The following is a 21,854-nucleotide window of genomic DNA, read 5'->3' on the forward strand; positions in this document are numbered from 1 at the left end:
GCAGCAAAGCGATCTACTATGACCTGCACATTTCCCAGAGTCACTACCTTTGGTAGCAGCAGCTCAGTGATTGCTTTGGCTACTTGCATCACAGCAGCCCCCACAGTAGATTTGCCCACTCCAAATTGATTCCCGACTGACCAGTAGCTGTCTGGCGTTGCAAGCTTCCACAGGGCTATCGCCACTCGCTTCTCAACTGTGAGGGCTGCTCTCATCTTGGTATTCTGGCGCTTCAGGGCAGGGGAAAGCAAGTCACAAAGTTCCATAAAAGTGCCCTTATGCATGCGAAAGTTTCGCAGCCACTGGGAATCGTCCCACACCTGCAACACTATGCGGTCCCACCAGTCTGTGCTTGTTTCCCAGGCCCAGAATCGGCGTTCCACGGCATGAACCTGCCCCATTAATACCATGATCTCCAAAGCGCCGGCGCCCATGCTTTGAGAGAATTCTGTGTCCATGTCCTCATCACTCTCATCACCGCGCTGCCGTCGCCGCCTCCTCCTTGCCTGGTTTTGCAGGTTCTGGTTCAGCATAAACTGCACAATAATGCGCGAGGTGTTTACAATGTTCATGACTGCTGCATTGAGCTGAGCGGGCTCCACGCTTGCCATGGTATGGCGTCTGCACAGGTAACCCAGGAAAAAAGGGGTGAAACGGTTGTCTGCCGTTGCTTTCATGGAGGGAGGGAGGGAGAGGGGGGCCTGATGACATGTACCCAGAACCACCCGCAACAATGTTTTTTGCCCATCAGGCATTGGGATCTCAACCCAGAATTCCAATGTGCGGGGGAGACTGTGGGAACTATGGGATAGCTACCCACAGTGCAACACTCCGGAAATTGACGCTAGCCTCGGTACTATGGACGCACACCGCCGAATTAATGTGCTTGCTGTGGCCACATGCACTCGACTTTATACAATCTGTTGCCAAAAATCGAATTCTGTAAAATCGGAGTAATCCTGTAGTGTAGACATACCCCTTATAACAATTTCTTACCATACATGGACTTACAGCCAATTTAGGTATTAGCTATTTTATCCTTCTCTTCCACGGTGCCATATCATAGTAGGGACTTCACTTAGCACTCTTTACTTTATAAACCAAAGACATCATTTAAAAAATTTAGATAGCAGTCTCTATTTAAAAAGTTTAACTTTTTTGTTTACTTTCTGATAACCACAACCACAGAAAAGGGGGGGGAACAGAGGGAGTGCAAATATGACAAATTTCTGCTTACAGGTAATATTTTAGGGCACACAAACATTGGGCTTATAAAAACTATTGATACAATGCCTTAATTATGGCATTGTGAAGTTCTGCTGTAGATAGGCAAAAAAGCAAAGGGAAAAATTATCCTAATGCAAAACTGAGATGAATGCTAAAAGAAAAGGAGTGTTTCCTTCATCCCCCACATTATGTGGAAAACAGTGGTGTCAGTGAGTATCTCAAAAGTGGGGAAAGTGTGGCAACTAAGTTTTCCAAATTTTTTTCACGTATAATTATGCTGTGTAACAGTTTGAAGCAGTGACCATCCCAGATTACGTATTACAGTTTCTATTTTACCTAAAATGATACAGATTCCATTTTGCATAATTTTCATACATAAACAAAACAGACTCTTAAAGAGAAAAAAGCTTACCCGTTCCCAGCTAAAAGACAGACCTAGTGCATCAAGTTGCTCCCTCATGTGTTTAATATTACTGCAAAAAAGAAAAATATGAAACAATTAAGAGTATTAAAGAATATTCCTAACTATTGTTGATTATGTAAGACATTTCTTATCAGATGCCTGTAAAGCTCTTTGACCCTCAAAGGCACTACAGAACTGCTAAATATCATTATCCTACATATGCAGTCCAACTGAAGTAGTCGTCTAATAGGCAAATCCTTCTTATGTGACCACTTTAAAGGCTTCCTGTGCATTTTGGTTCAACCTTCAATGACCATCTATACTACATACTGATTTTTGCCATTACCTTGAGTTTAACTGAAGAGAAGAGGACAACTTTTAGTTTTGGAGAACATGCTTTCCCATTATTATTTTGTATATGTATTGCAGTAGAACTAGAGACTCCAGCTTCATAGTGCTACAGACTGTACACATACCTTACAATAAGATAGTCCCTACCCCAAATTTCTTAATCAAAATATAAGACAAGACCTATCAGGAGAATACAAGAAACAGACAGAGGGAGCACCAGGTAACAATGAGACGACAGTGATAAGTGTAATGTGTTGTGACATCTTCTTAACAATTGCCTTACCACTGCTGAGTGATTTGTAGGCATCATGGCAGTCACATTTTAAGGAGAGATTTGAAGGTGGATAACGCAGTGGCATTGTGGATATTTACAGGCAGCTCCTCCCATTTACTAGGAGTAGCATGCAAGAAACTGCAAAGGAATTTCTTCAAAAATTTAACTAATATTGGCATTATTTGCTCTCAAGTCTCTTCACTGAAGAGAATTACCACAATATCTTCCCTTTGATGGTGGTCAGTACACTCCTCCCAATGCATGGAGGCCTGCACACCAGCTCTCCACCAATCCTGGCAGAGGGAAGTGATGGAGGATTCCCAAATATGCACCTCCTACATGGCATAACAATGTGGAACATAATAGGATGGTCATAAATGTTTACATTTCTATGGAAATTAAAGGTAAGAATTAACATTCTGGAAATGTTTAACTTTTTATTTTGGTTAGGAAATACTCCGGTTTAGTTAGAGAAGGATGGTCCAGTGGCTAGGGTACACACCTGGGACTTGGGAGACATTCACTGCATCCATACCAGGGCATTTGCTGGTATAAAAATGTCATTAAAAAAATTACACCACAACCGACCTATATACAAAAGTTTCCAGTGTAGATCTGGCCTTAGTTTGTTGTGTTTTTTAAAAGAGGAAAAGAGACACACAGTAGACAACTTAACTGAGGTTCATTTTTAATTATTTACATTTAGTAGTTTTATGATGTAGTACAAATAAAAACAATAGGAAATGCAAATTTGGTTTTAGTTTCAGTGTATTACTGTAAGCAGTTTCAACAATTAATTGTTAATTTGTTTTAAAACAGTTTTGTTAGAATAGTCTTAGAGTATTTAAATATTAAACAAGTTAATAGCACACATTTTTCAGTATTAAAGAGATTTACAGGATTGACTACTTTGTTAACAGAAACTATTAACACATCAAGGGGAAGGGGAAATAAATGAGGAAATGCTAAAGATAAGGCTTCCATAACAATACTAGGGCTCTCACATTAAACTAATAAATGCAAATATGTGCAGTTATTTTAAATGTATAGACAGATAGTATACACAGTGTGGGCAAATTAATGTTATTATGGGAGGCTTAACTGTATTTTTTTCTGAGATTTATGAACTCAACTACATAAATATAAAATGCTTCATTAGCAGTTTACTCTTAAAGGAAAAGAGAAACAAAAACTGCCCAGGCTGAGTTATCAGGGAAGAGGGACATCTAAAAATAAGAGGGCAGCAAAAATAGAAGAGGCCCAGGTTCAATTCTCTGATCCACCATAGACTTCCTGTGTGATGTTGGGCAAATTACTTAGCCTCTTTGTGCCTCAGTCCCCCATCTGTAAAATGGGGATAATAACAACTTCCCTACCTCAACAGGGGTGTTGTACGTTACAGATTGTGGGTACTCAGATACTACCATGATGGATGCCATATAAGTACCGTAGACAGACTTGTTTTGTATTCAGGCTACAGTAGGTTTAGTGGAGGGGTTGGGAAGAAGATGGTTATCATCAATTTACTGCCCAGCTTCCTCAGAGATAACACAATAAGTAACCTATGGTAATAATATATATGCATTTGCCCAGAGGGGACACACTGGGCAGATGTAGTAAAGCCAAGTGTATGTGCAATGGTTCTATGAGTTCAGCAGTCTATAACTTCCTCTAAACTATCTTTATGTAGTACATAATTGACTGTCTGCCAAGCATTATGTATAAGGCCTTCTTTTGTTCCATCTCTGGAGAGTAAAAAGAACAAAAGCCAGTTCCTAGTGTTTTACCAAATGGTAATTTGTTTTCTTCTATATTCTACTCTAGACAATGTAGAAAGAAAATGCAAGCAATAAATATAATGCAAGTAGCATAAATTACCAATGCATAGTATTAGTTATTTCTAACAAAATCAATTAGACTTCACTGCCTCCTCTAATATTTTAGTGGGTAAGGAATCAAACAATCTCAGTATCTGACCAAGGAATGTGAAAAGGTATTGGCAGAGGACGTTTTCAGAGAAGGGAATAGGTCAAAGTAGAAAATGAAAACATGGCCAAGTCCGCCACACCCTCTAGGTCAGGGGTGGGCAAACTATGGCCCACGGCCGAATCCAGCCCATCAGGGCTTTGGATCCGGCCCGTGGGACTGCCACATCCATGCCGCTGTGGGCCCCGCGCTGCTCGTGGAAGCGGCCGGCACTACGTCCCTGCAGCCCCTGGGGAGGGGGCGGGGGCAGAGGGCTCTGTGCGCTGCCCTCGCCTGCAGCACCTCCCCCTGCAGCTTTCATTGGCCAGGAATGGGGAACTGTGGCCAATAGGAGCTTTGGGGGAGGTACCCGCAGACGAGGGCAGCACGTGGAGCCCTCTGCCCTGCTCTCCCCCAGGGGCCACAGCGACGTGGTGCCGGCCGCTTCCGGGAGCGGCGCAGGGCCAAGGCAGGCAGGGAGCCTGCCCTGGCCCCAGTGCGCACTGCTGCCACGCCGGAGCCGTTCCAGGTAAGCAGTGCTGGGCTGGAGCCCGCACCCAGAAACCCTCCTGCACCCCAACCCTCTCCCCTGAGCCCCCTGTCGCACCCTGAACCTCTCCTGCACCTCAACCCCCTGCCTTGAGCCCTGTCCCACACTCTGCACCCCAACCCCCTGCCCTGAACCCCACCCGCCGCACCCCCCCTGCACCCCAACCCCCTGCCCTGAGCCCCCTTCCACACTCCGCACCCCTCCTGCACCCCAACCCCCTTGCCCTGAGCCCCTTCCTGCACACTGTATCCCCTCCCACACCCCGCACTCCCTCCTGCACACCAGCTCCCAGCCCCAGCTCTACATTCATGGCCCTGCATACAATTTCCCCACCCAGATGTGGCCCTCGGGCCAAAACGTTTGCTCTAGGTAGTAAACAAAATAATTGCAGATAGGAGATTTGTAGACATATCATCTACAAAAATTAATGTTTATTTAGTCAGAGAAAGTTCCACTCAGTATTATTAAAACAAACAAATAAGTAATAGGAGAAGGAGAGCCCAATTTTGAGAGGTTCTGAACATTCATAACTCCCATTGAACTTAGGAGGAAATATAGGTGCTTGTCACGTCCCAGGATCAGGCCCAAACGAAGGACCAATCATCTTCCAACCCCAATTTAATAGTGAAAATGTCAGCAAATCCAGCCAGAGAAGTCATCTCCCTCAGTTATGTACTCTACATTAACAGTTTTCTCCAGCATAAACAGGTTTGTATTTATTCCTGTCTCTGATTTCAGAGTTTGGGAAATGTCACATTTATAGTTAGGGCCCTACCAAATTCACGGCCATGAAAAAGGCGTCACTGACCGTGAAATCTGGTCTCCCTCCATGAAATTTGGTCTTTTGTGTGCTTTTACCCTATACTATACAGATTTCAGGGGGGAGACCAGCATTTCTCAAATTGGGGGTCCTGACCCAAAAGGGAGTTGCAGGGGGGTTGTGGTTTTGTCACCCTTACTTCTACACTGCCTTCAGGCTTGGTGGCTGGAGAGCGGCGGCTGCTGGTTGTGTGCCCAGCTTTGAAGGCAACGTCACTGCTAGCAGCACTGCAGAAGTAAGGGTGGCAATACCATACCATGCCACCCTTATTTCTACGCTGCTTCTGGTGCTGATGCTGCCTTCAGAGCTAGGCGACTGGAGAGCGGTGGCTGTTGGCCAGGGACCCAGCTATGAAGGCAGCGCCCCATCAGCAGCTGCGCAGAAGTAAGCAAGGCAGTACCATACCATGACACTCTTACTCCTGCGCTGCTGCCTTCAGAGCTGGGTGGCTGGAGAACGGCAGCTGCTTACTAAGGACTCAGCCCTGTAGACAGCAATGCAGAAGCAAGGGTATCAATATCATACCATACCATCCTTGCTTCTGTGCTGCTGCTGGCGGTGACTCTGCCTTCAGAGCTGGGCTCCCGGCCAGCAGCCACCGCTCTCCAGCTGCCCAGCTCCGAAGGCAGCAGCACAGAAGTAAGGGTAGCAGTACTGCAATCCCCGCTACAGTAACCTTGCAATACCCCCCCCCCCCCCCCCACACACACACACACACCTCCTTTTTTGAGTCAGGACCCCTACAATTACACCACCATGAAATTTCAGATTTAAATAAGTAAAATCATGAAATTTACTATTTTTAAAATCCCATGACTGTGAAATTGACCAAAATGGACTGTGAATTTGGTAGGGCCCTATTTATAATATGCAGCTAATATGTCTTCTACAACTTGCTATTTGGAGTAGATCACATCTTGAGTTTATAAAATCACAGTGATATACTTCAGCTTTTAAAATTTAACCAACTGTACAGTTCATTATTTATACTGTGAATCTGATAAGTACCTAAGTAGATAAAAAATACCTTTGTGTCCAGTTTGCTGGGTGCAGCCCATGTTCAATTGCAGCATTTTCTGCAGGTAACCCAAATGCATCCCATCCCATTGGATTTATCACCTGTAACAAAAATGAAAAATGTTATCCTTTGTCACTTTCTGGAATGGAGTTAGTAACACCTTCAGGGCTCAAAATAATGAACTGTTTCACACTTCAGCATTTGCTTTCCCTGATTTGAGTCACTCCAAAAAGTGCCCACTGGGACTAGTTCAGCTTTAATGGAAATGTGAGATATGTCTGCCTGCTGTAGTTTGGTGACATAGGGAGCATGAATGCAGTAGGAGTAGTTAATCTATAGATCACTCACATAGTGCATCACAGTCACTATTTCAATAATGGGTTAACAATGACAATATCAACCCTCTGTAATTTGTCTAATGTTCTAACTATGCCAAAACAGAAAGCAACTGACATTATGAGTCGGAAGAAGCTGTTGTATTACAAATCTTTGTGCTAGAAAAGGGTGAAAAGATGAACAAGGGTGTTTGGACACAAATTCCCATATCTGAGAACCTGTTGCATAGCTCTAGGTCAGATCCAAACTGGAGCATGCCTGTTTATCCAATTTTTTTATTTTGGTTTAAGTGGGAAAAGGGGGAAGGAAAAGAGTTTCCCATAGCCACAAATAATACATGCAAAACAAAACATACACAGAGACCCTAAAAAGTTTTCAGTAAATTTTGTGAAAACAATCTTGGGAATTTTGGCTGAAGACTTTTATACACATTTTAGAAAGATGACAATTAAATGACAACTGAAAAAACTAAGTTTACTATAGAAACAAACCTATTGATTTAAAGTGGTGCAACCTGTACATAGCTTTCCTAATGATAACTAATTGATTAGTTAGCCAGCAGCACAGTATATTCAAAAAGCTTTTTTCTTTTCCTGAATGTATGGTAATAGTGTAAAAATGGTTTAACTTAACACTTCAGTAATGTTGCCGTTAAATGTGCCTGGACGGTAGAGTGATAGGTGCTTTGTAAAAGAGACAGAGTTTCTTACCATTTTAAATATGTTACCAAATTCAGTAATTCTGACCTATTACAAATAAAAGATTAGCAGCAGCAGGTGATATAACAGGGATCGGCAACCTTTGGCACGCGGCTCGCCAGAGTAAGCACCCTGACAGGCCGGGCCGGTTTGTTTACCTGCCGCGTCCGCAGATTCAGCCGATTGCGGCTCCCATTGGCCACGGTTCGCTGCTCCAGGCCAATGGGGGCAGTGGGAAGCAGCGGCCAGTACATCCCTCAGCCCGCGCCGCTTCCCGCAGACCCCATTGGCCTGGAGTGGCAAACCGCGGCCAGTGGGAGCTGCGATCGGCCGAACCTGCAGATGCGGCAGGTAAACAAACCGGCCCGCCCGCCAGGGTGCTTACCCTCGTGGGCCGCAGGCCAAAGGTTGCCAATCCCTGTGATACAAGAATAGTATTTAAAAGGTTTACAAGACATAAAATTTGACCTCCCACCTAAATAATCATTATGTAAAAATCTCCCTGTGTTATTTTAGAACTCTGTAAAAAAAAAAAAAAAAAAAGGGAGAAACAGTTAGACAAACAAGCAATAGTAATATCACAAGTTGAATATGAAGACAAATGCTAATACCTCCATCCGGAAAAATGAACTAATTTCTCAGGTGCAAGCACTCCTTTTCTTATTATTTTGTTATTTTTACTCTTAATTTGACATAATCCACCAAACATGAACAAAAAATGATCCCCTGACTTCAACTGTGGTTCTTTTCCATTTGAAACACAAACAAACAAAAACAAAAAGCACCCCCTTAGATATTTACATGGTGCCTGCAGCACCACCTCAGTATATAAGCATCAGCATCTAACAGATATTGTCTCCCCAACATCCTGTGTTTTAAACACTGATTAAAAACTAATATTGCTCTATTTTATTCCTCTGTTGGTGCACCAGCTCCATCAATGACATTAAAAGCAATGTGCTCAGCTCTGGGAAGAATATTTGTTGATTAACTGTGACACAAGACAGCACAGGGAGTTCCAGAGCATAGATTTACACAAAATCAATGCACTAACAAAGCAAGAGATATTGTATTTTTTGTTGTAGCCTTTTCCAGTTACCAAGCAGATTTTTAAAGAAATCTAGAAACAAAAATACATTCTCCACTTCCCTGAGATTACAGCCATTTGATGTCAAGACACGATTTGGGCTGACACCACATGACAACAGCCCTTTAAGCATGCTGGGGCCATTCAAAAAATAAAAATGGCTAGTATAAAATAAATTAAATGAAAATTTTGCTTAACTAAAAATTCTGTTAAATGATTTTTAATGGGGTTTCTTTTTTTAAATGGGACACTTAAAGATAAGCATCCTCTCATCAATTCTTCCTGACTGTTGTTTAAATGTTGAGGGATTTCTAATGGAAAGAGCTGTTACATTTGGTGAAATAGCCTTGTATTCTACAATTCTCCCACACCCACCATTATAATCTCCATCATTCTATACAACTAAAATGTGCCTACAGAACACTTCTGAATAACTGCTCTGGGTTCATTTTTGTAAACATTAAGGGCCAATCTGTATCTGGCCCTGTAAGGGTGTGGAAGGGCAGCTGAGCGGGAACAATGAACCTTCCACTCTTTGCTCAGCTGAGCAGCCAATAGCCTCAGTCTTCATGATCCCCAAGTGCAAGAACTAGGAAAATTTAGCTCCTCTGTTGGCTAGACTCTCCAGAGTGGCTGGGTGATGTTCCTGACCAGTGCAGGAAGAGGGAGCACATGCTAATTCTATTAAAGGGGGTCACAGCCATTGTTCTTTCATGTGTTTTTCTCAGTGGCCCCAGAAACAGTTTGCCCAGCATGGAGCCCCCTCCTTATATATCTTGCTTAACAGCCACAGCATAACCCTACATTTCCATTACAATAATATACCAACATCCCTCATCAGGACAGCATCACTGTCTGTCTCAAATATCAACAAGACAATGGACAGCACTCAGATATCCACCCCATGCATCGCCAAACTCATCCATTTCATCCTCACCCATAACAACTTAACATTTCACAATAAACACTTTGTCCAAACCATGAGAACAGCCACGAGCAGTAAGATGGCTCCCAAATATGCTAACCTCCTTAAGGGAAGAATTTCTGGAAAAATGTGTCAGGAAACCAATGATATACCTGAGATACATCAATGACATTTTTATCCTCTGGACAAACAATTTAAACTCTCTCATATATTTCCACTACAACATCAAGAGCCACCGCCCATCCATCAAACTCTCTCTAGAATACCCCCACACCAGCATCAACTTCCTGGACAGCATGATCAGCTTCCAACAATGGAACCCTACATACAACTATATACAAGAAACCCACAGATCACCACACTCACCTCCACAGATCAAGTAACCACCCCAGACACACCAAGAAACCTGTTGTCTAAAGCCCAGCACTCAGATCCCACAGAATATGCTCCAAGGAGAAAGTTTGGTATATATAACTTAGCAAGCTTAAAACACAGAAAACAAAACCAAACCAAACCACTGACCACACACACCTAGTCCTCACCTACCACCCCACACTGGAACCCATATGGGGTATCATTGAACAACTACAAGCCGTACTTGATGGGGACCACATCCTGAAATAAATCTTTCCCGAACCCCCTTTTTGGGCCTTCAAACAAACTCTCAGCCTTGCCAGCTCATCATCAGAAGTAAGCTCCCAACAGGAGACCAACTCAAAGCAGCATCAGACCTTGCAATAACAGCGGATCAAAACCTCCAGATATATCTCTACTGCTACAATGATCAATACCCCTCCCAAAACACCTTTCAAGATCCATGGGTCCTATACATGCCTATCACAACATGTGATATGCCTCATCAAATGCCTCAACAACTATGTGCATGAAACTAGACAATCACTACATTCTTGAATGAACTCACAGAAGAATGATAAAAGACAAAAACATGCTATTACCCATGGGCGAACTCTTTTCACAAAGCAATCATTCTATATCTGACCTATCAGTCCTCATCCTCAAAGGAAATCTGCACAACACCTTCAAAAGATGAGCCTAGGAACTTGAATTCACAACTCAGCTAGACTCTAAAAATCCAGGAATCAAAGATACTGTTGTTATGACTCATTACAACAATCTGTAACCAACTAACCCTTCCTCGTTCTATGCTTGTCCTAATTGCCCCCGGCACCTTAAATGGTCGCTTGCAACATGCGTTTACTCCTAATGCTTAACAATCTGCCCCACCTCGTATTTAGCTGAGACATTCCAATTACCTTTTTCAGACTGAAGAACTCTGTGTAGTTTGAAAGCTTGTCTTTTTCACCAACAGAAGTTGGTCCAATAAGAGATATTACCTCACTCACCTTGTCTCTCTCATTACAATAACAAACATGCAATCACTGTACTTGGTGTCTTCCTATTAAGTCTATCAACTTTTGGGGGAGTTTAATATTTACTTTTCTGAAGATGGTACAGTATTGCTATCTCCTCACACATGTTTTTTTAAATCAACCTCTGGAATGTCTATTCATTAGGAAATCAATTTAAGAATTTCACCAACAAAAGATATTTTGCTCTAACAGCTATCTAAGGTGATCCTAAAATTAAAGCATGAAGAAATATTTACATTTGAGGTTTCCTACTGGAACCTTAGTTTAAAGAGACATTAAAAATATCCACAAGTGAAACTCCAGAATAGATGTATCTATGTAGTTCCCATAGAGACTAATGTAGCGCACACAATATATTAGAGAAAATCATTTCAAGTTCACTGTCTCTTTTACCTCTGTAGTGAGAATGGATTTGAAAGGTTTGTGAAATGCAATTGTTTAAATGGTAATATGTCTGTTTCTTCTGACCATACTCAGGGATATGAATCTACAGATAAAATGTAATAGTCCCCACACAGCTCTCCATACTATACTTAAGGTCTACTCAGTTACCATGGACAAAGCACAATCGAAAGATGCCTATTCAGCTGAGTATGATTTCTATAGTAGTGAAATACAGGGTAGAAATCAGGGAAGAATGCATGAAATACACACATTACTTGTGTGACGTTGTGCAGTCTATATGGTTTTATAAAAACATGATAATAAGTAAATATAATGTAACTGGGATAGTTTTAGAAAAATATGGTAATAAGTGAATATAACATAACTGGGATATGCTTCACGCAAAAGGTCTCTTGCAAGGTATCATTACAAAGCTTATAATCTACTGAGTGTGATCATCCGATTTGTATAAATGTACCACTCTTGTATCTAAAACTAGAAATATAAAATATAACTCTGAGGGCCTATTGTAATTATGTAAAGTGTGGGCCATTAAGGATGGTTTGGAATCTTCATGACTCCCATTAACAAGGACCATTATCCGCAGATGGGTGTGTTTACCTGTGAGTCTTCCTGTATATGTGTGTGCTGGCAAGTGAGCAATGAAGTCTTGCAGTGACATGTGATCATGTCACCTGAACTGGAATCCATCTTTAACCTGGTGCTTTTCCAGTGAGGGGGGGTGGAAACCCAGAGGGACAAAGGGTTCCCGCCTTATGCAAAAGAGATATAAAGGGGTGGACGAGAACAGAGGAGAGTGGAGCCATCATGAAGAATCCCTTAGCTATCACCTGAGCTGGAACAAGAGCTGTACCAGGGGAAAGAATTGTGCCCAGGCCTGGAAGGTGTCCAGTCTGAGAAAAACTTACTGAAGCATCTCTGAGGGTGAGATTATCTGTATTTAGTTTGATTAGACATAGATTTGCGCATTTTATTTTATTTTACTTGGTGACTTACTTTGTTCTGTCTGTTACTACTTGGAACCATTTAAATCCTACTGTCTGTATTTAATAAAATCACTTTTTATTTAGTAATTTACTCAGAGTATGTATTAATACCTGGGGGAGCAAACAACTGTACATATCTCTCTATCAGTGTTATAGAGGGCGAACAATTTATGAGTTTCCCTGCATAAGCTTTATGCAGGGTAAAACGGATTTATCTGGGTTTAGACCCCATTGGGAGTTGGGCATCTGAGTGCTAAAGACAAGCACATTTCTGGGAGCTGTTTTCAGGTAAACTTGCAGCTTTGGGGCAAGTGATTCAGACCCTGGGTCTGTGTTGGAGCCAGACGGGAGTGTCTGGCTCAGCAAGACAGGGTGCTGGAGTCCTGAGCTGGCAGGGAAAACAGGAGCAGAGGTAGTCTTTGCACATCAGGTGGCAGCTCCCAAGGGGGTTTCTGTGATCCAACCCATCACAACTTGTATATCAGAAGATACATCAAATTCAAATAATACTGAAAAGAATATAAGGACCTGTCATTTTATAAAAAGAAGGAAAAACAAACAAACCAGGACAGGAAGAAAACAGTTTATAAGACATATGTGTATGCACATCAGTTCCTTAGCCACGGACAGTGATTCAGGCACCATTAGAAAATACACTATTTCCCCCAGCATTACAGATGAACAAATGAAATGCAAGAAAGTCAATCACTTTCTTATATTTTGACTTGACGTTGACTTAAGACAAAGGTCACTACTTCTTGTGGTTATACAACCAACAGACCAACTCTGCTCACTTGGAGATCACTCAGCACAGCAACAGCCCCTTCCTAACAAGGCTTCTCAGCACAGATGATAGTTGTTCCCTACCCACAAAGTAAAGAGAAAACAAATAATGGACCCCTCTTCTAGCTCAGGCTCTTCTCTGTAAGTCTCAGGATGCCTAACACTTATTAATCCGATGGTGAGAGAGTTGTATTATTAGGAAGCAACAGCTATTCAGAGACTGGTATTTTGTAATCTGCATTTGATATTTTATATGAGGCCCATGAAGTTACAACAATAAAATGGTTATTTCATATCATGTTCTTGACTATTACCCCACACAGTCTGTAGCCTCTTCTTTCTAGAAAAGATCCCTGAGAAGGGTGCAGTTGGGCCAACTCCAAGAGAAAGCGATATCTTGAAATATTTTAGATTCCAAAGAATCAAGCTTAACATTAGGTCATGGCACAGCAACTGTGCTAGTCTCATGATGTGGTCCATGTTCTCAGGACAATGGACAGAAGTCAGATGCTCAGGTTCATACTACCACTTCTGTCAGTGACTTGTCACTGTTAATCTGGAGGCCCTGTTAACATGACTACAGAACTGGAAAAGGAAGATTTAAGATATTCCCTCCATTCCTCTCAGAGAGATCTCAGACCCCTTCTCTCAGAAGGTTTTCAACTGTGCAATCTCTTTATGTTCTGTCTTGTCAAGAAGTGCTTCATGATACAAGATTAACAATATTCTGATAATATTCAACTTTATGTCTCTATCAATCTGACTAGAGAAGGCATGAAAAGCTATTGAAAGACCTTTGCTTAATTGCTAAAAGGAAACAAAGAGCTTGTTTGCATTATTAGAGTCTTTGGTATATAAGGAATAGTGTGTCACAGCACTGTAATATCTCTTTCCTGGTGTGCTGCATTCCATTATGAAGACTGAAATTTCTTAAAGTGCTCAGACTCTACAATGAGTGCCAAAAAATACATCCATTTAATAAACTTTATATATTGGTTTTATTTATTTTAAAGCTGGCAGGAGAAGACAATATCAGGCAAAAACAAAGGGTCTTGTTTAAGTGATAAAGAATTTGAAGGACCAATGGTCTGGTAGGTTACGACAAATCCTAAATTCCTCTATTTGCCTACACATTAGGGAGAGAATGAAATTTTACAAACAAGCTTTCCTTCTGAGCATGTCTCCAAATTGCCCTTTAAATTTCCCAGCTAACAGAAACAGATACGTAACAGCTAAAAATCAGGCAGGCAAGGAACAACTGGTAACATTAAAACTGTGAATATTTGACTACTATATATGATCTAGCAAGCAGCACTATTTCAATAATTCTCTGCAACAGTGTTGCCTATTAATATTCTGCTAATCTACTGCCCAATTAAAAAAAAAAAAACAACCCACAGACTTCTATCATCATAATAACTCTGCTTATGTAATGCTCTCATTTATTTCTATTCTTGTTCTCAAAAGAAATAAAAAATGCAAAATTATTCTGTCTTATGCTATGTCCACACACAACCAAAATTGCTTAGACAACACAATGAGGTCTCACATCCTTAATCTTTTACATTCTTATCATATTTAATTGCATCTCCAACGATTTCTCTTTTTTTAACGTGAAAGAGTCAGTCAGCTAATTAACATCTTAGTTATCTGCCTTTGGAAAACTGGATTCAAATTTGACTCAGTTCACATGAGATATACATGGTGCTATTCACTTAATCTGAAACACAGGAACCATCTAACAATTTAACAAAATGGACAACATTTCCTCAGGAGAAGCTAGAAGAAGTAAAAGCTAATGAAGATCAGAATTGAAGTGCACTGGTATAACATGTCATGGTGACAAATGCATTATAAGACTTAGACAGATATGCTTATCCCTCTTCAATACCATCAACTACCTACATTTCCAAAAGCACTAGCATAAAGAAAACAAAAAACTCAAGTCATTTCAAAAGGAGGAAGTTGTGATGTGGTTAAGAGAAAAAAAATCTTTTCAGATTCCCTTGAGATGTTGTGGAAATGATACTAGAAATGTCCAGTTAGTCTGAATCCCATCTATTAGGACCTGTTTTAAGTATAAATAAAATAAATCCAGCCACAACGCAGAGGAATGGATTAGATGTCACTTCCAAACTAAACAATCTTATAATAATTTTCAGACTATCCCTACAGTATGATTTCCAGTTTTCCTGTAAATGACTGAATCTCACTTGTATTAATTTCAGTCTATGATTCTATTAAAATAACACCATGGGAACAAATAAACTGGATCTCTCTCTGTTTACTGATTCTTAAGGGAATTATTCTCAGGCCCGGGAAGGACAAAAATGATCAATCTGTGTAAGAATTTGTTAGAAACACTGTAGATAGAAATCATTGATTTCTTGGGGAAAAAATTAAAAAACATTTTTATTTAAATCAGAATTTTTAATTTATTTAATTTATAAATTCTTCTTTTTAAAAATAAACATGTTGAAAATGAAATCTGAATTTATACGAAATATGTTAAAGCCATAACTTTTTATAAACTCTTAAAACATTTCAATAAAAATAAATATGCTTAATCCATGAGCCTTTCTCAAAAAAAAAAAAAAAAAAAAAGTTAGAGTTAAGGCTCTTTTCTATATAAAGAGAGAATCAGAGGGAAAAAAACATTACTTTTGAGGTCAAGCTAGGGCTTTAAAACATGGCACAATAGGTCAGCCTATGTAAGTTAGGAGAATAAAACATTTTCAAGAGACTTAGACAAGTAAAAACTTAAGCTCCAGTCACTTTCACTTAGGCATATTTGAAAATTTTCCCAGACTGACCAGAATTAATCAATTTAATTCATTTACTACAGTTAATCCCTCTGTTTAATAAATCATTTGGTTGCAAATGTGAAACATATTTTGATACGAGAAGTTTATGTATCCAAAACATTTAAGGTTGTTTTGAGTAATAAAAACAAATGTTATATGCTGTTTTGTGTATTTAAAGTCCAGTTATCATCCTAATATAGCTTGAGACAAATTATGAACACAAAGTTAATTATCTAGTAAATAAGCAATACATCATTCACATCTTTTAACATACTAAAATTGTACAATAAATAAGAATCTGAAAATATTAAGATATATAATTGCTTAAATAAATCTATGTAGTTACAGTGTACCCCCCTACGTAGCAAAAAAACGACAGTGTAAAGACTTTATTTAGTTGTAAATAAACATGTTTTAATGGCTATATCAACCAATGAGAATGCACCTTTCTTTAGAAAATAAAAGTAGTACATATGGAAAAGTGGATTAAAATCAATTATTTATTCACTTGGTGAATTAAATCATGATTTAAATTGCCTTGATAACAATAGCATGGTGCAATAGAATTTTTTTCCTCAAATGGAGGCAGGTTGGATAACTTTGAAAAAATGTCAGGAGTATTTCTAAGGTTTGTAAAGGACACAACACCCTCAAAATAAAGAAAATAATATTTTAAAAAATATAGAAAGGAAAATGTCATAGCTTTTCTCTTTGAACTTACAAAGCTTTTCTCTTTGAACTTACAAGATAAAGCAGTAACTTAACATTTATTTTGGTTTGAAGTTAGTTTATTTAGGGAGTGCTTTTCTTGTAAGTTTAAAGCTACAAATTGATTTTCCATAGCATATTTTTAAATTAAGTTTTGTAACAAGATTTGTAATTAACACTACATATCTGAAGATCTGTTTTAACTGTACTTCTACCTGGGAAACAGCAATATTACCCTATTACTTTGAGCACACATTTTTAGAAATAGTACAGTTTGTACTAAGACTTTTGTCTTCAAATTTTGTCTTCGATAATTAAAAAGTAAACAACTTGTCCTATAAACAGATATGTTACACCAGAAGTCATTTATTCAACAACCTATTCCAGGTGCATGACAGGGCTTTAGGTTTACATACAGTTCAGTGAGAGAACTGTGGATAAGTGGAGCCATTCTCAAGGATCGTGGGTCAGAAGCTCAGGGGACATAAAATGGACATCAATAGGGCGATGCCAGTTTACACAAGTTGAGGACTTGTCTATGCAGGTCTCACAAATGACTCCCCATACATTACAAAAATACTTTTTGATAAGTAATATAATGAAACCTTGTTATTACATCATTCATCCATATGTTCAAATGTGACTATATATTCATATGACATTACACTTACACTTGGAAAAAACACATGGAAGTAAAGTTGCTAGTGTTACTGTACTGCAATTAGACAAAGGCTCTTGCTAGTGAAGCCCTCCTGCCTGCTTGTTCATATTAAGTGCGACATGGCATTTGCATCACCTGGTGCTCTATCATAAAGTGAAATCCCAAAGCAACAGAGAAAGAAAGAGAGCAGCAAATACACGTTCCCCTCCCAATACCCCCCTCCCCCTCCCCTACCAAAAAAACACCTTTGTTAAAATGAAATTAAGGTTTCAGGCAAATATTACTGGTTTACATTAGTGTTTAAATTAAAAAAATCAAACTTTGGAAATCTGGAAAGATGAAAAACTAAAGTTGCACTTATCCAAAATAGTACCCAAACTGCTTAACTCTGTCCCCATAGAGTTATCAGCCTACCACCTAACTGAGCAAATTATACAGATGTATTTACATAAATTGGTTTAGAAACTAATTTAGTTAAATATGTGTAATTCCCTTGTGTAGACACTCATTCTTATTTAAGCATCATATTGAACTAACTTAAGTCAACTCCTCGCCAATTTAAGCTAAGTCAATATAAGACCAATTTATTTAAATTAGTAAAACTTTCTCCTATAGATAAAGCCTATATAAGCAAGCAGCATTCCCACTCTGCTCCTAACTCAATATAATGTCCAAACTAACTGTCATTTTTTGAGTTTTCCTTTATTGAGAAGTTAAACAACAACATAAATATCAGCCTCAGCTTCCCCCAAGCATCGCCATGCCTAGGATTTCTCACTGTAAACCACACTGGCACTCCCCCAAGTCCCCTTTTTATCTAAGAAAGAGACTCATCTCGTTTATATTCTGAGTTAGAGCTAGTGGGACCTATCTGGCTTGTCTGACAGCATCAGACAGACGAATAGTTCTACAAGTCCATGGGGCCAGATGCACTGCATCTGAGGGTGCTAAAAGAGTTGGCGGGTGTGATTGCAGAATCATTGGCCATTATCTTTGAAAACTCATGGCGAGCAGGGGAGGTCCCGGATGACTGGAAAAAGACTAATGTAGTGCCCATCTTTAAAAAAGGGAAGAAGGAGGTTCCGAGGAACTACAGACCAGTCAGCCTCACCTCAGTCCTTGAAAAAATCATGGAGCAGGTCCTCAAGGAATCAATTTTTAAGCACTTTGAGGAGAGGAAAGTGATCAGGAACAGTCAGCATGGATTCACCAAGGGCAAGTCATGCCTGACTAAACTAATTGCCTTCGATGATGAGATAACTGGCTCTGTGGATGAGGGGAAAGCAGTGGATGTGTTATTCCTTGACTTTAGCAAAGCTTTTGATACAGTCTCCCACAATATTCTTGCCAGCAAGTTAAAGAAGTATGGCCTGGATGAATGGACTATAAGGTGGATAGAAAGCTGGCTAGATCATCGGACTCAATGGATAGTGATCAATGGCTCCATGTCTAGTTGGCAGCTGGTATCAAGCGGAGTGCCTCAAGGGTCGGTCCTGGGGCCGGTTTTGTTCAATATCTTCATTAATGATCTGGAGGATGGCGTGGATTGCACCCTCAGCAAGTTTGCAGATGACACTAAACTGGGAGGAGTGGTAGATACGCTGGAGGGTAGGGATAGGATACAGAGGGACCTAGACAAATTAGAGGATTGGGCCAAAAGAAATCTGATGAGGTTCAACAAGGACAAGTGCAGAGTCCTGCACTTAGGACGGAAGAATCCCATGCACTGCTACAGACTAGGGACTGAGTGGCTAGGCAGCAGTTCTGCAGAAAAGGACCTAGGGGTTACAGTGGACAAGAAGCTGGATATGAGTCGACAGTGTGCCCTTGTTGCCAAGAAGGCTAACAGCATTTTGGGCTGTATAAGTAGGAGCACTGCCAGCAGATCGAGGGACGTGATCATTCCCCTCTATTCGGCATTGGTGAGGCCTCATCTGGAGTACTGTGTCCAGTTTTTGGCCCCACACTACAAGGATGTGAAAAAATTGGAAAGAGTCCAGCAGAGGGCAACAAAAATGATTAGGGGGCTGGAGCACATGATTTATGAGGAGAGCCTAAGGGAACTGGGATTATTTAGTCTGCAGAAGAGAAGAATGAGGGGGGATTTGATAGCTGCTTTCAACTACCTGAAAGGGGGTTCCAAAGAGGATGGATCTAGACTGTTCACAGTGGTAGCAGATGACAGAACAAGGAGTAATGGTCTCAAGTTGCAGTGGGAGAGGTTTAGGTTGGATATTAGGAAAAACTTTTATACTAGGAGGGTGGTGAAGCACTGGAATGGGTTACCTAGGGAGGTGGTGGAATCTCCTTCCTTAGAGGTTTTTAATGTCAGGCTTGACAAAGCCCTGGCTGGGATGATTTAGTTGGGGACTGATCCTGCTTTGAGCAGGGGGTTGGACTAGGTGACCTCCTGAGGTCCCTTCCAACCCTGATATTCTATGATCTTTATGCATAGTCCTTAAATGTGACATTGTTTCAAAGATTCGCCTTTCCACTGTAACCATTTCTTAAGGAACGCAACCAAGTATAAATGGCATTGCTCTCTAACTTTAAAATTTGCACCAAGAAAAACATTTCAAAATAAGACTTGCTTTGAATATCAAATATTTCTATCTGGAAAATAAGAGATTTAAGAATGTATAGCCCTGCAAAACCCAAACTTGCTTCTTCACTGTATAAACTACAAAAAAATCTTTCCAATTCATGCATTCAAAGATATATTTTGGTTTGTTATTTTTAAAAAATTGTCATTCATTTAATGCATATTCAGTAAAATCCAGTCAGGTAAGGAAATGAAGCTATTTTTCTTGTGGTTTTCAAATTCCACATATAATAAAACCTCCAACCCCTTGTCTGTTGTAATCATCACACACAGTAAATCTGTAGAAGTTTAGAAGCTGAGACAGCCTCTTGAAAAAACAGACAAGAAATTAATCTGAAAGAGAAATTCAAGAGTAAAGACATTGATTCCTACATCGTAGGAATTAGCAAGGCTGGTAACTTCAAAAAGACTTCAGAACTTTTATTTTCATGTAAACGTTCATCATGACACAACAGCTCTGAGTTTGACACACAATGAAAATCATTTGAGAGACCTTTTATGTCTGTTACGGTATGTGAAGGTTGAATTCTTTGGCTGCCCATCATTAGTCATCAATAGATGTTCAAGCAGATTAACAGAAAGGAAAAGATATGCCTATTTATAGATCCATAGGAAATTCAGAGTGTTCTGCAACCACTGCTTCTAATACACTTCACATAGTCTTTTCTCACATAAAAAGTAAAAAGAAGTTGAAATGAAAGATCTGAAACTTTATCTCATATAAAAACTGGTTGGGAGGAAAGCCTTTCAGACCTCCTCAGATAATGAAAGCGAGGCAACCTCAGAAATAAAGACCGACTTTTGTAATGCAAATGAGGTAGCCTCACGCCATGTCTACACTACAAACTTTGGTTGATGCAAGTTACTTCATCTTCTACCACCAAAGTTTGTATATTGCTCAGGCATATGCATACTTGGCTGCTTGCATCAGTCTGTGTACAATCACATGGAGTGCTCGTGTCAATGCAAAGTGCAGTATACCATAAGTAAATATTCCAAGTGCCACCTGCCACTGTCCAGTGCAATGCCTTTGGGGAAATTTTCACCTCTTGTGGAGTAGAAATGACTCATCCAGGATTTCTGAGACCCTAGGTGGTCAAGTGCGCAGCACGCAACTTTCTCCATCCCATAACGCCATCTATATGCCATAACTTTCATGCTTTTAAAAAAAATCCCACAAACTCGTGTGGCACTTGTTGCTGTCCACCATCTCTGACAGACACATGGAGCCTGCAGAGCTCTGCACTATTCTCATGAACAGTGCACATATAGGACATATGATTATTCTGTACTGGCAGACCCGAAGTACCACAACAATGGGGGACTTGATGGTTTCTTCTAGGACAGTTTGTTAAAGGACATAACAAAAAATAATTCAAAGTTGTTGGTAATGTTCATGGAGCAGCTGCAAGTGATGGAACACTGCTTCTGGGCCTGAGAAACGAGCACTGACTGCTAGGATCACATCATAATGCAGGTTTGGGATGATGAGCAGTGGCTGCAGAACTTTCAGATGCGAAAGGCCACATTCCTGGATCTGTGTGATGAGCCTGCCCCAGCTCTCCAGCACAAGGACACCAGAATGAGAGTTGCATTGACAGTGGAGAAGAGACTGGTGATCACACTGTGGAAACTTGCAATTCCAGACTGCTACTGGTCAGTGGGAAATCTACAGTGGGGACTGTTGTCAAGAAAGTATGTAGAGCCTTGAATCATTTCCTGCTACAAACGACTGTGACTCTCGGCAATGTGCAGGACATAGTGGATGGTTTTGCAGCAATGGGGTTCCCAAACTGCTGTGGGGCATTAAACAGCATGCATATTCCTATTTTGACGCCAGCCCACCTTGACACAGAGTAG

At 40.3% G+C, this 21,854-nt stretch overlaps 1 protein-coding gene across 1 annotated transcript in view; it reads right to left on the reverse strand.

Annotated features, from left to right (window-relative positions):
- Window positions 1–21,854, reverse strand: part of LOC112117865 (probable leucine--tRNA ligase, mitochondrial) — a 118,349-nt gene that overhangs the window by 90,157 nt on the left and 6,338 nt on the right. Inside the window, exons 4-5 of the mRNA XM_024215964.2 lie at window positions 6,618–6,709; window positions 1,640–1,700 (exon numbers count right to left, since the gene is read on the reverse strand). Coding sequence (XP_024071732.2) covers window positions 1,640–1,700; window positions 6,618–6,709 — 153 coding nt within the window. The remainder of the gene's footprint in view (window positions 1–1,639; window positions 1,701–6,617; window positions 6,710–21,854) is intronic.

Source organism: Terrapene carolina, unplaced genomic scaffold, assembly GCF_002925995.2.
Source record: "Terrapene carolina triunguis isolate 2854851 unplaced genomic scaffold, T_m_triunguis-2.0 Scaffold34029, whole genome shotgun sequence".
NCBI classification, from domain to species: Eukaryota; Metazoa; Chordata; order Testudines; family Emydidae; genus Terrapene; species Terrapene triunguis.